The 15,970-nt window shown below is 55.3% G+C and overlaps 5 protein-coding genes across 10 annotated transcripts; all 5 read left to right on the forward strand.

The window, feature by feature from the left end:
- Positions 1-1,091: 1,091 nt before the first annotated feature.
- Positions 1,092-2,549, forward strand: ABB37_05617 (hypothetical protein; the record flags this gene model as incomplete). The annotated part of the gene is made up of 1 exon (XM_015803706.1): positions 1,092-2,549. The coding sequence occupies exon 1, from the start codon at positions 1,569-1,571 to the stop codon at positions 2,547-2,549; it is 981 nt and encodes a 326-aa protein (XP_015657531.1). The 5' UTR covers positions 1,092-1,568.
- A 408-nt stretch (positions 2,550-2,957) lies between these two features.
- On the forward strand, positions 2,958-3,826 carry ABB37_05618 (hypothetical protein; the record flags this gene model as incomplete). 5 transcript variants are annotated; one of them, XM_015803707.1, is made up of 1 exon in its annotated part: positions 2,958-3,826. In XM_015803707.1, the coding sequence occupies exon 1, from the start codon at positions 3,182-3,184 to the stop codon at positions 3,824-3,826; it is 645 nt and encodes a 214-aa protein (XP_015657532.1). In that variant the 5' UTR covers positions 2,958-3,181. The 5 variants fall into 5 exon arrangements, with proteins under 5 accessions (XP_015657532.1, XP_015657533.1, XP_015657534.1 ...); XM_015803708.1 differs by having other exon boundaries at positions 2,961-3,826; XM_015803709.1 differs by having other exon boundaries at positions 3,020-3,826.
- Positions 3,827-4,384: 558 nt separating this feature from the next.
- ABB37_05619 (putative DNA repair and recombination protein RAD54) lies at positions 4,385-8,825 on the forward strand (the record flags this gene model as incomplete). Of its 2 annotated transcripts, none has more annotated exons than XM_015803712.1 (1): positions 4,385-8,825. In XM_015803712.1, the coding sequence occupies exon 1, from the start codon at positions 5,355-5,357 to the stop codon at positions 8,823-8,825; it is 3,471 nt and encodes a 1,156-aa protein (XP_015657537.1). In that variant the 5' UTR covers positions 4,385-5,354. The 2 variants fall into 2 exon arrangements, with proteins under 2 accessions (XP_015657537.1, XP_015657538.1); XM_015803713.1 differs by having other exon boundaries at positions 5,156-8,825.
- Positions 8,826-9,678: 853 nt separating this feature from the next.
- Positions 9,679-11,543, forward strand: ABB37_05620 (putative mitochondrial malic enzyme; the record flags this gene model as incomplete). Its single annotated transcript, XM_015803714.1, has 1 exon — positions 9,679-11,543. The coding sequence occupies exon 1, from the start codon at positions 9,828-9,830 to the stop codon at positions 11,541-11,543; it is 1,716 nt and encodes a 571-aa protein (XP_015657539.1). The 5' UTR covers positions 9,679-9,827.
- Positions 11,544-13,971: 2,428 nt separating this feature from the next.
- Positions 13,972-15,918, forward strand: ABB37_05621 (putative mitochondrial malic enzyme; the record flags this gene model as incomplete). The annotated part of the gene is made up of 1 exon (XM_015803715.1): positions 13,972-15,918. Exon 1 carries the CDS (start codon positions 14,194-14,196, stop codon positions 15,916-15,918), a length of 1,725 nt encoding a protein of 574 aa, XP_015657540.1. The 5' UTR covers positions 13,972-14,193.
- Positions 15,919-15,970: the final 52 nt, after the last annotated feature.

Raw genomic sequence — 15,970 nt, forward strand, 5'->3', positions numbered from 1 at the left:
CGTGCTCTGTGGTAATGCGCAGCACCGCTGTTTGTTGTTGTTTTTCACCTCGTGGCACGGGCGGTGCTTTAGAATCCCGTTGCGTGTACACTTCTTTTTGATCTCCAACACCCCTCTCTTACGGTTCTCGCGTTGGTCGCGGAAGAAAAGGGAAATTGCGGGGTTTCCAGCTTCGCGTGCGCATGCGTGTGCGTGTGTGTCTGTTGAGGATGGTGTGGAGTCCGTTGGGCTGAAGCAGCGCTTTTTTCTTCCTCCCTTACTTAAACCAAGTTTCTGCGCCTCGGAAAAATACGAGACAGCTATTGGGTATATACAGCGAGAGAGAGAGAGCTGAGATCACCTGTTGTCTTTTGAAACCATTAAAAATTAAAAAAAGAAATATCTTCTGTTAATTCTATATGCACATGTTTTTGTTTTCCTTGGTTTTTCCTTTCTACGTCATTTCATAGACTTCGTACTCGCCTCATCCTGTTGGCTCCAATGAAGCAGCAGTCGTTTCTTCTTTTTCTTTTGTTTTTTCTTGTTGTTTCGCCACCCTCCTCCTTGTCGTGCTTTGTGGCAGACGCCTGTTTATTATTATTATTATTACTATTATCTTCCTCTTCTCCCCATTACAGTTCATTTCGACCTACTTACTTAGCCTCTCCTGGCAGATGCCGCTTTGTTGTTTGGGTTTTTTTTTGCATGTGTAAAAGTCCTTACTGCACGAAGCGGCGAACAAGAAAACATGTAAAGAGCTCAGAGATGAAAGAGTAGATGAAAACGGCTGCAAGGGATACAACGCACACCCCAGTAGGGTGAAACTGCATCGCACGCATGGGAGCCGTGGGCGTTGATCGCAGGCCTCCGCTGTCGTTGCTAGTGTTGATGTTTGTCCCTTTTTCTTCCGCCGTGTGGAAGTCGGCAACGTGATTGTGTGAAGATGAATGGCACGCAAAGCAGCTCGCGTCATCTCCGCACCTGGAAGGTGCTACCGACAACAGCCTCCTTTCGGAAGCTTCTGACGCGACAACCGCTCATTTCTTCGCGTAATGCGTCTTCTTCTGTTCCTGTCTCTGTTACTGCTTTTTTTTTTCTTTCTCTGTATTGTCAGCCGCAATCGGCTCTTGAGAGGTACAACACCTGCGCGGGTGTGTTAAGAGAGTGCGACTCTTGATCAAAGGAATCATTTTTTTGTTGTTGCGGTGGTGGTAGTTCCTTTTTCTTTTTCTTTCCTCCTGACAAACCAGCGTGTGTGTGTGTGTGTGTTGTTGTTTCGCATCTCGCATTAGTTGGGCAACTTCACAGGACTGTCCTGCTCTCTGTCGTTTAATTTCTCCTCTCTTACATTCATATACAATGATACACTTTTGACTTGATTTTTAAAAGCATACATATCCTGCGACTACTCGTACAAGACGCCGAAGCTCTTCTGTTGTGTGTCTTCTCACATTGCTGTTTCCGCGCTCCATTAATATTTTTTCAAGGCGACTTCTGCTGTTATTTTTGAAATAGTATTTCCTGTTCTTGTTGTTGCGTCGCTCATCTCCTCTGTACCTCCGCATCTTCCTGCGTGACGAACGGCGCAGATGTCCATCGATGCGCGTTTGTGTGACCGCTACGTCGTCTTCCTCGACATCGACGGAGTCCTCCTCCCCGTTCCGAAGTTCACCTTCGGCGGCGGCGAACTCAGCGCAGACTGCGTGCAGCGTCTCGCTCGCCTGATCGACCGCCTCGGCGGCAGAGACCGGGTGACCATCGTCCTCTCCTCGACCTGGCGGACGCAGCCGGCGATGATGGAGCGACTCAACGCGTTTATGCAGGCGGCGGCGGCGGGTAGCATTCCCACCGTGCGGGGCGGGACGCCGAATGGGACGGTGTTGGTGAGCACCGTTGCGTACTACGCCGACAACCCGTCGGAACAGCGGCTGGTGCGTGACCGCGTGGACGAGATCTGCCGCTGGCTGCACACGCACGTGACGGACCACCCCGAGGCGATTGGCGGCCGCTGGTTCGCCATAGACGACATGAAGCTGGACGTGGATAATCGCATGCAGGGTCATTTCTTGTACACGGCAACGGACGTGGGCATCACCGATGCCGACGTGGAGACGGCGTATGCGATGCTGCAGTCGCACCCGAGCCCGGAGGCGGCCCATGCAGCCGCGGTGGCTGCGCTGACAGACCCCGCGTTGGCCCAAGAGGAGCTTGACATCTACAAGGTGCTGCAGGAGCGGCTGGAGGCAACAGTGGCGACCACCACCGCCGAATTGGCCGAAGCGCAGGCGAAAGTGGCGGAGCTGGCTGCGGAAAAAAAGGAGTTGATTCGCGAAGGACAGGAGAGGCAGCGGTCGCTGGATGACATGCGCTATCGTCTGGCCGTGTACGACGGTGCAAAGCGGTATCCCGCCTTAGCCGCGGCGTTGGAGCTGGCAGGCGCGAAGACGGGTGCTGAGCGGCGCGCGATCGATGCGCAGATTAAATCGTTTGTGATGCTGCTGATGGAGCGCAAGGAGCTGCAGAAGAAGCTGCGCAGCGGATCGAAGAAGACGAAGCAGGTGGTGGAGTGAAAGAGAACTGAAGAAACGAAGAAAGAGGGAGCGTAGTGTTGGGCGAACGGCGTACGTGGTATGTTTGCGTTGCCGCGTCGTTCTTCGTTTCCCCCTCTCCACTTCCTTTCCAAACGTGTCTTAGGTTGAGGCGGATTAGAAAGCGTCTCGGAGAGACTACTTACCCAAATACGCACACACACACACATACTGGAAGTTGAATTTCGCACCCTTTCTTAAAGGAGTGCTGTGCGAACAAAGACCAGCTCTCAACGAAGCACTCTACGCTGCAACCTGTAGCTGTTGTTTAGCAACAACAAACAACAAAAGAGCAAGACCCAATCACGAAGGTGCCGCACATTGGCCTCTGCATCAGGGGTGCCCAACTCATCCTCTCGTTTGTCCTGTTCCCCTCCCCCCTTCATCCGAAGAAGAAAACACATGCAACAACGAAACCGCTCTTCTCTTCTCTTCCCTCCATAACACGAAATAGTAGTTTCGTGCCAGGCACGACTTTGTGTAAAAGGAATAGCGGCATTATTACTATTGCTACCGTTACCATTTCTTAAAGAGAAAGAGGGGGAGCAACACAAATCTGTGCAAAGAACTCAGAAGAAAACTTTATCGCTCTTCGGTCTTATTCGATCGTCACAATGCAGCAGCAGCAGCAGCAGCACGTCATTGTAGTTACCGGGCTTCCACCGGAGGGCCTGACGGAAGACGATGTGCGGCAGTACCTGACCTCCTGCGGTGACATCGACTCCATTTTTCTCTTCCTCGCAAGCCAGATGCCGACCACCTCGCCTTCCGCAGCTCCTCCGACGTCATCTGCGGCTCTTGTGTGTTTCAAGAATGCCAGCAGTGTGGCCTACGCGGAGCTGCTCAGCGGCAGCGTCTTTAAAGGAAAAGTAATTCAGCTCAAGCGACCTGCCGGCGCAGGGGCGGAGGGCGAGTTGTTTAACTCAAAAACAGCAGCAGATGCCCTGAGGGCGGAGCTGAACGCTTCGGAGGAGTTTGACAAGGACTTCTCCAAGTCGATGACAGGGTGGTGCGTGCGCGCACGCATGCGACGCGCCGCGAAGGCGATGCAAGCGAAGGCGGGCCAGCTTGCGTCCGGCACACACGAAAACATGGCCAAAGCGAAGCAAGGTGCGCTGGCGATGCAGCTGTCGGTGCGGTACGCTGTGACAAACGCACGCGAGATGCGGGCGCGCGTTCCACTGGACGACAAGGAACTTACAGCTGCGCAGTACGACTACACACCGACGCAGCCGCAGTGGGGCGAGAAATCGGCCTAGCAGCGCGGCCCGTGCGGAAAGCACACAAACAAACAATAAATCAAGAAGAGAGGGTAAAGGCTTTCATGGCGGCCACTTCGCTTCCCCGACTAAAGCGGGTGGGCCTTTTCTGGTTTTTGTCATTCTTCTTCTTGTTATTATTATTATTATTATTATTATTGTTCACTCAGTGATCAACATTTTTGTCTTCATTCTCCTCCAACTATGTCTTGCTGTTTTATTTCTCTCAAATCAGATTTACGATAATATATATATATAGTGAAATGAGGATGGACGGGAAGTGCCCTCTGCAAACGTGTACGTCTACATGCGAAATCGTGGTATGAGCTGACTCCGTCCAGCAGCAGCAGCAGCACCAAATAAAGAGAGGGAAGGTGAAAACCCCCAGCTCACTCATCTAGTACTGTGTTCTTCTCGATAATTATTATTTTTCACATCCATGAGTAAGGAGCAAGCGATTTTTGAATTTCACCCGATGGTATCGAAGTCCTCCGATTCATTCTGGTCTCGCTTTTCTTTTTCTCTTATTGCTGTTGTACTTTGCCGGTGTGTTCGTGTAGATGTTGCTGCGCTCGATTGATTCTCGTGTCAACCGCATCGATCTTCGCGGACGCACGTTTCGTCTCAGATTTGGCGGCGTAAAAGGAAGGAAAAGAAGTTTTAAAAATCTATACTCGGTCACACCCTTCCCATAAAATTGCACATCGATAGAGCGCGAGGCGGTGCTTCTTGCGAGGGGCAGCCACAACGCGCAGCGTCACACACCCCAGCAAAGCTGCTGCAAACCGTTTTCGATAATAAGGCACACGCCTTACCAATAATAAAAAAAGGCGTCCTTCTTCATATATTGCGCTGCAACCGCACGCACAAACGGACCGTGCTGGCCTTTCCCAGCCCGTTGCAACACGTACCTCATCAGATCAACGTATATAGATATATATGCACCGCACACCTATTCATACATACAGTTGCTCACACAAGAACACAAACACGAAGGAGAAAGTACGTAGGAGTCAACAGAAAACGAAGAGCATCAAAACGCCTTCACAAAAATCACGTCGCACACCACCTCAGAATATATATAAAGAAGAATAATCGATGGCCACAAAAACGAACCACTGCGCGTATCATCACACAAACAAACCAAGAAGGTCTCGTTTTGCGTCTCTCAATCGCAGCGAGCTCTTCAACTATTAGGCATCTCCATTTAATCGCCACTGCCTTCCCATCACAACCCTCCATACTTTTCCCACCTGCTATCCTTACTACGTTGCATCTCTTCGCTCCGCTGTTGTCGTTGTCCTTTACCCCTGCTGTTTTTTACGTCGTAGCAGTGCTTTGCTGTCCTGCGAGTCATTTCCTTTACTGACCAATTTGTTCTGCTTCTTTGTTCCTTCTTTGCGACACGGCTTCTTCTTGTTGTTGTTTCTTACTGCTGGGAATCGTTGCTGTACTTTGAAGCGTACCACCACTCGTTTTCTTTTTTCTTTCTTTTCTCTGTTTCCCCACTCTCTTTCGGAGGGGAAAAATGCCGCTGCTGCGCAAATCAGCCGCCGGGACTGGGGTCGCCAACGGCACCTTCCGCCCACCCACGATGAACGGCAGCGACGACGCGAAAACCAGCCGCAACGCGCTCAAACACAAGGCGAGTGCGCATCCGGTGCTGCCGCCCACCTCTGCGGCGGCTGTCCCACGCTTTATGGCGTCTCGACGGGCCGTCGAAGGCCACGGCAGCTCCTTCAAAAAACCCAGCGGCGCCACGGAGGGGGAGAAGGGTCACGGCATGTCGGAGGGTCCAGGCAGTGTGGAGTTGCCGGGCCCCACGGTGACTTGTCTCACCTCCACCGGGGTGCGCCGCGCCGTGATGTACCCGTCCGCACCCCCGCGCAGCGCCGTCTGCTCGGCCAATCAACAGCTGATCGCCCATCGGCTGGCGCGACGCAGCGGCATGGACTACCACCAGCCGGCTTCGGCGGTGAAGGCCATGGAGGAGCGTGCACTGCTGGCGGCCGCCGCGGCGAGAGGCGACACCGCTGACGAGGACGGAGGCGACGCTACGAGTACGAAAGTGGCAACGGCGAAGCTGGCGAAGGTGGAGGGGACGGCGGGGGGCGTGAAGGCGGTGCCCGGAGCCGCAACAGCCACCAACGGCTGCGGGGACGCCGCGGCGGGGGGCGGCGACAACACCGAGGCGGGCGCCGCGTCAGCCGGCAGCGGCGACGTCGAGGACGACGGTTCGATACCGGCGGCCCACGTGGTGAGTCGCTACCCCGTCAGCCCCTACGGGAAGCTGTACTTCCAGGTGGAGACCGAAGCCGCGACGCGGCACGAGTCCGTCGGCATCATCATCGTGGACACGGAGGAGCTCGGCGTGATGATGTACGACCGCGTAGGACGGCAATTCGGTAACCGGCCCGAGCCCGGATACCCGCTGAAGCAGGAGGAGGTCGACAATGCGAAGGCGGGGGTGACGCTGAAGGTCGGGGCGAAGTCCGTCCTGCTGGTCACCGCGCTGACCGAAGAGGCCTTTCGCAGCGGGGAGTTCTTCCTGCGCTCCGAGCACGACCTTCGTGTGAAGGAGGACAAGGCGAAGGCGAAGGCCGACGCGGCGGCGGCCGAGGAGGCGAAGTCACGCAAGCCGAAAATGAGCTTCGGCAACTCCCTCGGCGGCAGCAACGCCTTCGCCGCCATTCTCTTCCGCCGTCGGCCGCAGGAGGGTCAGACGGGCTTTGTGGTGCCCGTTGCGGGGCGCCCCAAGGTGGGGAAGAACGGCATCATCATGAACGAACTGTGTCCCCTGCACGACCCTGACCGCGAGAAGGCGGTGGTGCTCTTCCGTGCCGACTACAAGCGCGACCTGCTGGGTCGTCGGCAGGTATCAGTGGTGGTCGACCCGATCATCGGCGACAAGCTGCGCCCGCACCAGGTCATCGGTGTGAAGTTTCTCTTCGACTGCATTACAGGGGAACGCATGCCCGGCTACCACGGTGCGATCCTGGCGGATGAGATGGGTCTCGGCAAGACGATTCAGACCGTGGCGACCATCTACACATGCCTGAAGCAGGGCAAGCATGGGCAGCCCACTGCCCGCAAGTGCCTTGTCGTGACGCCGTCGTCGCTGGTGAAGAATTGGTGCAACGAGTTCGATAAGTGGCTGGGCGAGGGCGCGGTGAAGCACTTTGCGATCTCCGAGTCGACCCCGAAGGGCGACCGCATCATCTCCCGCTTCGACGGCGACGGCGACGTGCTGGTCATCTCATACGATCAGCTGCGCAAGTACGTAACTCGCATTTCGGGTCTGCGCTCCATTGAGCTGGTGGTGTGCGACGAGGGCCACCGCCTGAAGAACGCGGAGGTGAAGACGACGAAGGCGGTGGACATGCTGCCGACGCGAAATCGGATTATCCTGTCTGGCACGCCGATCCAAAACGACTTGTCGGAGTTCCACGCGATGGTCGGCTTTGTGAACCCCGGCATTTTGGGCAACCGCGACCTCTTCGCCCGCGTCTTTGAAGAGCCCGTTTCGCTCGGTCGCGATCCTGGCTGTCCGGACCACCTGAAGTCCCTCGGGCGTGACCGTGCGCACTACCTGTCCACCCTCACCCAACGCTTCATCCTGCGTCGCACGCAGTCGATCAACGAGTCCTACCTCCCACCGAAAGTCGACGTCACCGTCTTTGTGCGGCTCGGCGCGCAGCAGATGCAGGCGTACGAGAAGCTGGCGGCGATGGTGGAGACGGCTGAGTGCACCCCACTGGTGTTGATCTCCGCCTTGCGGAAGCTGTGCAACCACATGGATCTCTTCTACGACGCGGTGCGGCTCTCCCATCAAATCGGCGTCGGCGGAGGGGGGAAGGGCGCGCAGGAGGTGGAGCAGCCAGGGAAGCGTCGTGGCCGTGCGCCGGGCAGCTCTCCTGGCATCCCGTACGCTGTCCTGCCAAAGGGCTTTAAGCCGGGCAGCCTGAGCATGGACTGCGGCAGCAAGATCCACTTTGTGTCCCTCGTTCTGGATGAAATTCGCGCCAACGGCGAACACGACAAGTTGGTGATTGTCTCGAACTTCACTCAAACGCTGGACATCATCGCGGCCCTCTGCACTGCGAAGCAGATCGCGTACTTCCAGCTGGACGGCAGCACCCCCATCAAGAAGCGCCAGCAGCTGGTGGACTACTTTAACGTGCCGGGCTCGCAGGAGATCGTCTTCCTGCTGTCGTCGAAGGCCGGCGGCGTTGGCCTCAACTTGATAGGTGCGAATCGGCTCATCCTCTTCGACCCCGACTGGAACCCCGCGAACGACGCGCAGGCGATGGGTCGTGTCTGGCGTGACGGGCAGCAGAAGCGCGTCTTCATCTACCGCCTCCTCAGCACCGGCACCATCGAGGAGAAGATCTACCAGCGTCAGGTCAGCAAGCAGGGTCTGTCGGCGAACGTGGTGGACATGCAAGAAGACTCGAAGCAGCACTTCACCCTAGAGGAGCTGAAGTCGCTCTTCAAGTACAAGTCCGACACGCTGTGCGACACGCATGACTTGCTGGGCTGCACCACGTGTGAGGCGGCAGCGGCGGCGCTGCAGGCGGCGAGCGGCAGTCGTGGTAGCCGCGGCGGCAAAGCGGCTGAGCCACCGCAAATGCGGTTCCGCAAGGTGGGTCAGGCACCCAAGAAGAGCGGGCCCCGCATGGACGAACTCAAGGCGTGGCGCCACCTCAGCGACGTGGCGAAGTTTAACCTCGATAAGGTTACCCGCGTCGTGGCGGCCCACGCGCCGTCCCTGCTGTCTTTTCTCTTCGCGGATGAGCGCGACAACACCAAGACCGCCGGCCCCGTCGTGTCGACCCGGGTTAAAGTGGACAAGCCTGCCTTTGAGGAGGATGCGGAGGCGATCACGTGTGCCAGTCAAGCCGCCATGCAGCAGCAGGAGAGTGAGATGGAGATTGAGGTCATCGACGATGACGATGACGAAGAGGATGAAGCGTCGTCGTCAGACGAGGAAGAGGAGTAGAAGGTGTAAACCTTTCTACATCGTCGTCGTAGTGTGTGTGTGTGTGAGAGAGAGAGACGGCGGCGAAGCGACGGTTATTGCAGAGATGTTTGGGGATGTATGTATCTCGCGTATTCGTGCGTTGATTCTGTAGTGGGGAGAGCTGCTCCTTTGAGACCAAAAGGGGAGGAGGAAAGCACACGCTTCTTTGAAAGAAAAAACAGTTCTGCCTTTCTCCTGTGTGTGGTCTGTGCACCATGGTCTTTCGAAAACACTCCGTCATGGTGCCCTCATGGCACGCTCTCCTGCCCTCGCTTTCTTGAGTACTTCCACTTTCCGAACCACGTTATTTATTATATCTATCGTGTTGTTTGTCTACTGTTAATTATATTGCTGAGAGGGCTGAGCTGTGAGTGTTGCCGTATGAAAGCAACCAAAATGCTTCTTCATTGTTTTCTTTTCCGTTTTTTTTTTTTTTTGAAAGAAAGAAAATAACAGGCGTGCGTCTGGTGGGCATTCATGTCTTTTACACCTACAAGACTTCAAGACTGGTGAAGAACATTAATAAATATGTATTTGCTTGAGTGTACGTAGAAAGGAGATGGTGTGTTTTGTAAAGTGAAGTCCGGCTCTGTCGGCGGCGCACTGCGACAGCAACACGTCCGGTTACCCTGCCCGCTGCTTTTTCAATACGGCGCCATGCACTCTGCCTTACCTTCACACAGATGATGTCTTCAAAGATGTATTGATGCTGATTATTTGGTGTGTGCTCCACGACCGCATCGTCCTTCTTTCCTTATTTCATTTCCTTCTTACTCTTTCACGATCATCACCGCTGCCTTGCGCATTCGCTGCCTGCCCTCTCAACACGTACAGGTTTATTCGCTCTATTCAAGTTTAACGCCTTATTTATTTATTTATTTATTTATCAAAAGCCCAACAAATACCACCTTTTCTTCTTCTTCACCCACTCTAAGCCTTTCCAACCCTCCCCCACACACAAGAGCTTATACCCCTGCAACGATGCCGAGCCACGATCACAACAAGCAGAATGTCGTCCACGTGTCCTACCAGCAGGGCGCGAGTGTGCTGACGAACCGCTACCTGAACCGCGGTACCGCCTTCACGATGGAGCAGCGCAAGGAGCTGCGCATCCTCGGTGCCCTCCCGCCCACGGTGGAGACCCTTGAGGAGCAGGTCGAGCGGGCGTGGGCGCAGCTGTGCCGCTACGACAAGCCGATCAACCGCTACCAGCACCTCGCCAACATCCACGCCACCAACACGACGCTCTACTACGCCATCGTGCTCGCCCACGTGGAGGCGGTGCTGCCGATCATCTACACGCCGACCGTCGGCGAGGCGTGCCAGAACTTCAGCAACTACTACGTGCGGGAGCGTGGCCTCTACCTGAACAAGCTCCTCAAGGGGCACTTCAATGAAGTGATGAAGCAGTCCCTGTACGACAACGTCGACATCATCGTCATCACCGACGGCTCTCGCATTCTCGGCCTGGGTGATCTCGGCTCCAACGGCATTGGCATCAGCATCGGCAAGTGCGCCCTGTACGTTGCTGGTGCCGGTCTTCACCCGGCGCGTGTGCTGCCCATCGTCATGGACGCCGGCACGAACACGGAGCGCTACCTGGCCGACAAGGAGTACCTCGGGATGCGGGAGAGGCGTCTGGATGACGAGCAGTTCTATGGGCTGATGGACGAGTTCATGGAGTCGGTGAAGACCACCTGGCCCTCCGCCGTGATCCAGTTCGAGGACTTCAGCAACAACCACTGCTTCGACATCCTCGAGCGCTACCAGAACAAGTACCGCTGCTTCAACGACGACATCCAGGGCACCGGCGCCGTCATTGCGGCCGGCTTCCTCAACGCCATCAAGCGCTCTGGACTGCCCCCGCTGGAGCAGCGCATCGTCGTCTTCGGCGCCGGCTCGGCTGCCGTCGGTGTCGCGAAGAATATCGCCCAGCTCGCCGCTCGCCTGTACAACGTGCCGGTGGATGCAGTCCTCAAGACCTTCTACCTCGTCGACACGAAGGGCCTCGTGTGCGACAACCGTGGTGATAAGCTGGCGGCGCACAAGGTGCTGCTGTCCCGCAAGGAGGTCTCGGCCGCGGATGCGCAGCATCTGACCACGCTCGAGGCCGTCGTTCAGTTTGTGAAGCCGACCGCCCTGCTTGGCCTCGGCGGTGTCGGCCCGGTCTTCACAGAGGAAATCGTGAAGAGTGTCGCGGCCAACGCCGCCCGGCCGATCATCTTCCCGCTGTCGAACCCGACGAGCAAGTCGGAGTGCACGCCGGAGGATGCGTACAAGTGGACCAACGGCGCGGTCCTCGTCGCGTCGGGCAGCCCCTTCCCCGCCTCCATCGTCAACGGCAAGACGATGAAGCCGTCGCAGGGCAACAACCTCTACGTCTTCCCGGGCATCGGTCTCGGCTGCGCCATTGCCCAGCCGACGTACATCCCGGACGATCTGCTCGTGGCCGCCTCCGCCTGTCTGAACGCCCTTACAACGCCGGAGCAGATGGAGGCCGATCAGCTCTACCCCCCGCTCGACGACATCCACAACATCTCCGCCCACATCGCGACGGAGGTGATTCTCGAGTCGCAGCGGCTTGGCATCGCCACGAACACGGACCTACCGCGTGAGAAGGCGGAGCTCCTCAAGCTGGTGAAGAAGTCACAGTGGGTGCCGCATTACCCCGCGGATGTGCACGTGAAGCTCGCGTGAACCGCGTCCTGCTTGTGAGGCAGAATAACAGAAGAGAAATGAAATGAAAAGAAAAGAGATGGACAGAGCCAAATGATAAAACGCAAAAAAGAGTAGCCGACGTGCACACGTAGCGTTGTGTTGCAGTAGAGGTTGGCGCAGCACTCCACCGCACCGCCTGTTACGCCTTTCTTTCTTTCTTCCCCAACGCGCACGAGTGTGTGGGTGTGTGTGTGTGTGTTGCTTCTGTTTTGTGGTACTCAGTGACCTTGTTTTGCTACCTCTGCGGCGGCCTTCACCACACGTATCGTTTTCTATTTTGATGTATACACCCACACACACACACACACACACACACTGCTAGACTTCTTTGCTCTGTACCTCCTTTTCGTATTGCGAACGGCTCACGACCGAGGCGCACAGAGATAGGTGTATGGATAAGGTACACCTTCTTTGTCTGCGTGTGTGTGTCTCTCTCTCCCACACACATGTGCATGGGCCGTTCGACCCTGGTCTGAGCAGTGTGGGGGTGTCAGTACTGTCGCTTCATGCCGCCTGTTACCTATTTTCTTTTTTTTTTCTCGTTTGCGACTCTTTCGCTAATGTGACCACTAAAGGAATCTGCCTTTCTCATGTGGCATTGCAATGGTGCTGGATAGCGGATTCTTGGTTGGCACTGTTTATCTTCCTTTCTTCCTCTAGAAACCTTGAGGAAAAGGTCAAAGGATGGTTTCGCTTCGTTTTCTTTTGGTGTTGTTATTGTCGGTGTCGTTGTGGTGAATCAAAAGAGTATCGACCCCTGCCCATCTCCCTCAGTCGGGAGCTGGTCTACTCGTCTACGCACAGGTGCCCCCCCTACATGGCGGTCGCGCTGTCACAACGAGCGCCTCCGCGATGCACACGGTCACACAAACGCACACGCCGTTAATGTGATCAAAGCTTTTTTTTTTTTAAGGAAGGAGAAAACTGGACAAAACAGAAACCGTGCAATGTTTGTTTTCAGGGGTCCAAAAATGACTGTGGAGAAGGATCGACAGTCAGCATTGATGGGGGGGGGGGGGAAGGAGGAGAGGAGAGAAAGGGCAAGAAAAAGAGAGACGGATCAGCTGTGTGTGTGTGGACTGTTGGGCCGCTCAGGTAATCTGGCGACCCGCTTCCGCTCTCCACCTCCTCCCCTCCCCCTCCCTCAACAAACAATGCGTAGTTTGGATGTGTTTTCCTCGACCTGAGCGCCTTCCATCATTTTTTTTTTAACGTACGAAAGAAGAAAGAAGAAAAAAATGTGGGGCAACGAAAGGATGCCGTGAAAAGAAAACAAAAAGGGAAAGGCTTAATGGACAACATGAGGAAGGGAAACCGTCGGTGCGACATATTCTTGTTGCGCTTCGTATCGATCCACGTTATTAGTGTTATGTTTTTTTTCCTTTTCCTTTCTCCTCTGCGTCCCATTCTGGATTGTTATCTACACTCCTATTACTAGGACCTGAGTCGTTGTTATTATTACTCTTTTGCTTTTGTTTTTGCTTTAGCATTCATCTATCTCTTTTTTTTTTTCTTTAAAAAGGAATCGGTGGGAGAAATCGTAAAAGCCATAACAACCCTCTCCCAATGAGAAAAGGGGAACGAAATGCGAGCGCTGCGAGGGGGAAAGTATCAAAGAAGGAGCTGTTTTGGGTAGATTTGTGTGTTCTGAGGAAGGAAGGAAGTAAACGTACGATTGGTAAAGCCTTTGCGCGACAGACACTGGATGACTTCTTGTATCCGTTGCTGTTGGTGTTGTTGTGTTAGTCAAATCTCTCCCCCTCCCCCCTTCTATTATCATTATTATTACTATAGTTTGTTATTTCTTTTTATTCTGTCTTGTTTTGCTTCCACTTCCTGCACTTTTTGATCTTTCAGCAGCGTCTCGCCAGGCACGATCGGAGTATTTCTTCTTTTATATAACGCTACTACTATTATTATCACCTCTACACACACGGCTTGCTGCCTGGATGCATGCACACGCGAATTGCCTCCCGTGCTGCCTGTTCGTGTGCGGAGTTCATCAAAACGCTGAAGCGCCATCGGAAAATCAAAAAGAGAATACCTGCACGTAAACGTTAAACATCAATTGCTGTGACAGTTGACGGAGGAGGCGGACGCAAGAGAAGGAGGATGTGATGTGAGCTTTTTCTCCGCTCAAAGTCTGAGGTTTTTTTTTTCAAATGAGAATGGTAGATGCGCCAAAGGAAGAAAACGCGGGTGGTGCGATTCTTTCTGCTCTGTAACTCGCCAATGTCTTCGTTGTCCTCTGAAACAGCCTTTTTTCTTTGGGCCTCTTTGATTTAAGTCTCATAACTTCGGCGTTTACTTCATTCTTGTCTTCTCCACGGATCCTCTTCTTTTTTTCCCCCTTATTTTATGGAACAATCTCGCTTATTTGCAATGGCATCACGGTGCTTGCCTTCGCAGTAAATCCCCAAGTTGTCAGTCATTTCCTCTCTTACTACTTTTTCGTGTTAAAGAACTATTTTTTCTTTTCTCTCTCAGTGCCTCTAATTAAATATTTTATTACTATCCACCGCTTTAGCTAGCTAGCTCTCTCGCTCGCTCACAGTATTCTTCTTGTGTGCCAAAGTACGCGGTTAGAAAGGCTTGTTGCCTTCATTTTCTGGTCAATCCCCCGCAAAAGATGTTCGTCAGGAACCTCGCTCGCCTGTTACAGGTGTCGAAGCGCCCTGTGCGTGGCGTCGACTTCGCGCGCAACCGGTTCACCAACAAGGGCACCGCCTTCTCCGCGAAGGAGCGCGAGTACATGAACGTGGAGGGCATGTTGCCGCCGGCCATCGAGACACTGGACGATCAGGTGGAGCGCTACTGGGAGCAACTGAACCGCTTCAACGAGCCGATCAACCGCTACCAGCTTCTGCGCAGCGTGCAGGACACGAACGTGACGCTGTATTACGCCATCATTATCCGTTACCTCAAGCAGACGCTGCCCATCATCTACACCCCGACCGTCGGAGAGGCCTGCCAGCGCTACGGTGACCTGTTCCAGAAGGACCACGGTCTCTACATCGATGTCAACCGCAAGGAGAGCGTGCGCAAGATGATCCAGAACCTGCGCAAGACGAACATCGACGTCATCGTCATCACCGACGGCTCTCGCATTCTCGGCTTGGGCGACCTCGGCGTGAACGGCATTGGCATCAGCATCGGAAAATGCTCCCTGTACGTCGCTGCGGGTGGCGTGAAGCCGGCACGTGTGCTGCCGGTCATCATGGATGCCGGCACAAACAACGAGTCCCTCGTGAACAATCCTCTCTACCTCGGCAGCCGCAAGCCGCGCTGCACAGATGAAGAGTTCTACGCCCTCCTTGACGAGTTCATGGCGGCAGCCAAGGAGGCGTGGCCCTCCGCCGTAATCCAGTTCGAGGACTTCAGCAACAACCACTGCTTCGACATCCTCGAGCGCTACCAGAACAAGTACCGCTGCTTCAACGACGACATCCAGGGCACCGGCGCCGTCGTCTCCGCGGGGTTTCGCACCGCCGTGAAGCTGAGCGGCATTCCGATGAAGGAGCAGCGCGTTCTCTTCTTCGGTGCCGGCTCGGCCGCGACGGGGGTGGCGCAGAGCATCGCCGAGCTGACGGAGGCGACGTCGAGCATGACGGCGGAGGAGATCAAAAAGAAGCTGTACTTTGTGGACTCCAAGGGCCTTGTCGCGGCCAACCGCGGTGATAAGCTGGCGAAGCACAAGGTCGCCTGGGCTCGCACCGACGTCCCCGACGCCGACATCCAGCACCTCACGACACTGGAGGAAGTCGTCAAATACGTGAAGCCGACCGCGCTGGTGGGCCTCGGCGCCACCGGCAGCGTCTTCACCAAGGAGATCGTCGAGTTCATCCATTCCTACTGCCCGCGCCCGATCATCTTCCCCCTGTCGAACCCGTCCAGCAAGGCGGAGATTCTGCCCTCCAACGCGTACAAGTGGACCAACGGCGACGCCATTGTGGCGTCGGGCAGCCCCTTCCCCGACACCGTCGTGAACGGGCGCACCCTGCACCCCTCGCAGGGCAACAACCTCTACATTTTTCCGGGGGTCGGCATGGGCTGCTGCATCGCGGAGCCGCCGTACATCCCGCAGGAGGTCCTCGTGGCCGCCGCGGCGTGCCTCAGCAATCTGGCGTCGCCGGAGGATTTGGCGGCTGGTCAGCTTTACCCGCCGATTGACCACGTGCGCCACGTATCGGCCGAGATCGCGGTGGCGTGCATCCAGAAATTGCAGAATCTTGGTCTGGCCAAGAAGGACCTGCCCACGAACCGGCCTGACCTCGTGAAGCTGGTGAAGAACTCCATGTGGAGGCCGGAGTACCGGCCGGAGAGTTACTACCTGAGCCAACAGCTCATTCGTTAATGAAGTGCAGCCACACATGTGTGTGAGAGGGGGTGGTGGGAGGTGAGCGGAA

This window comes from Leptomonas pyrrhocoris (assembly GCF_001293395.1).
Source record: "Leptomonas pyrrhocoris isolate H10 chromosome Unknown, whole genome shotgun sequence".
In the NCBI taxonomy this organism is placed as follows: Eukaryota; Euglenozoa; class Kinetoplastea; order Trypanosomatida; family Trypanosomatidae; genus Leptomonas; species Leptomonas pyrrhocoris.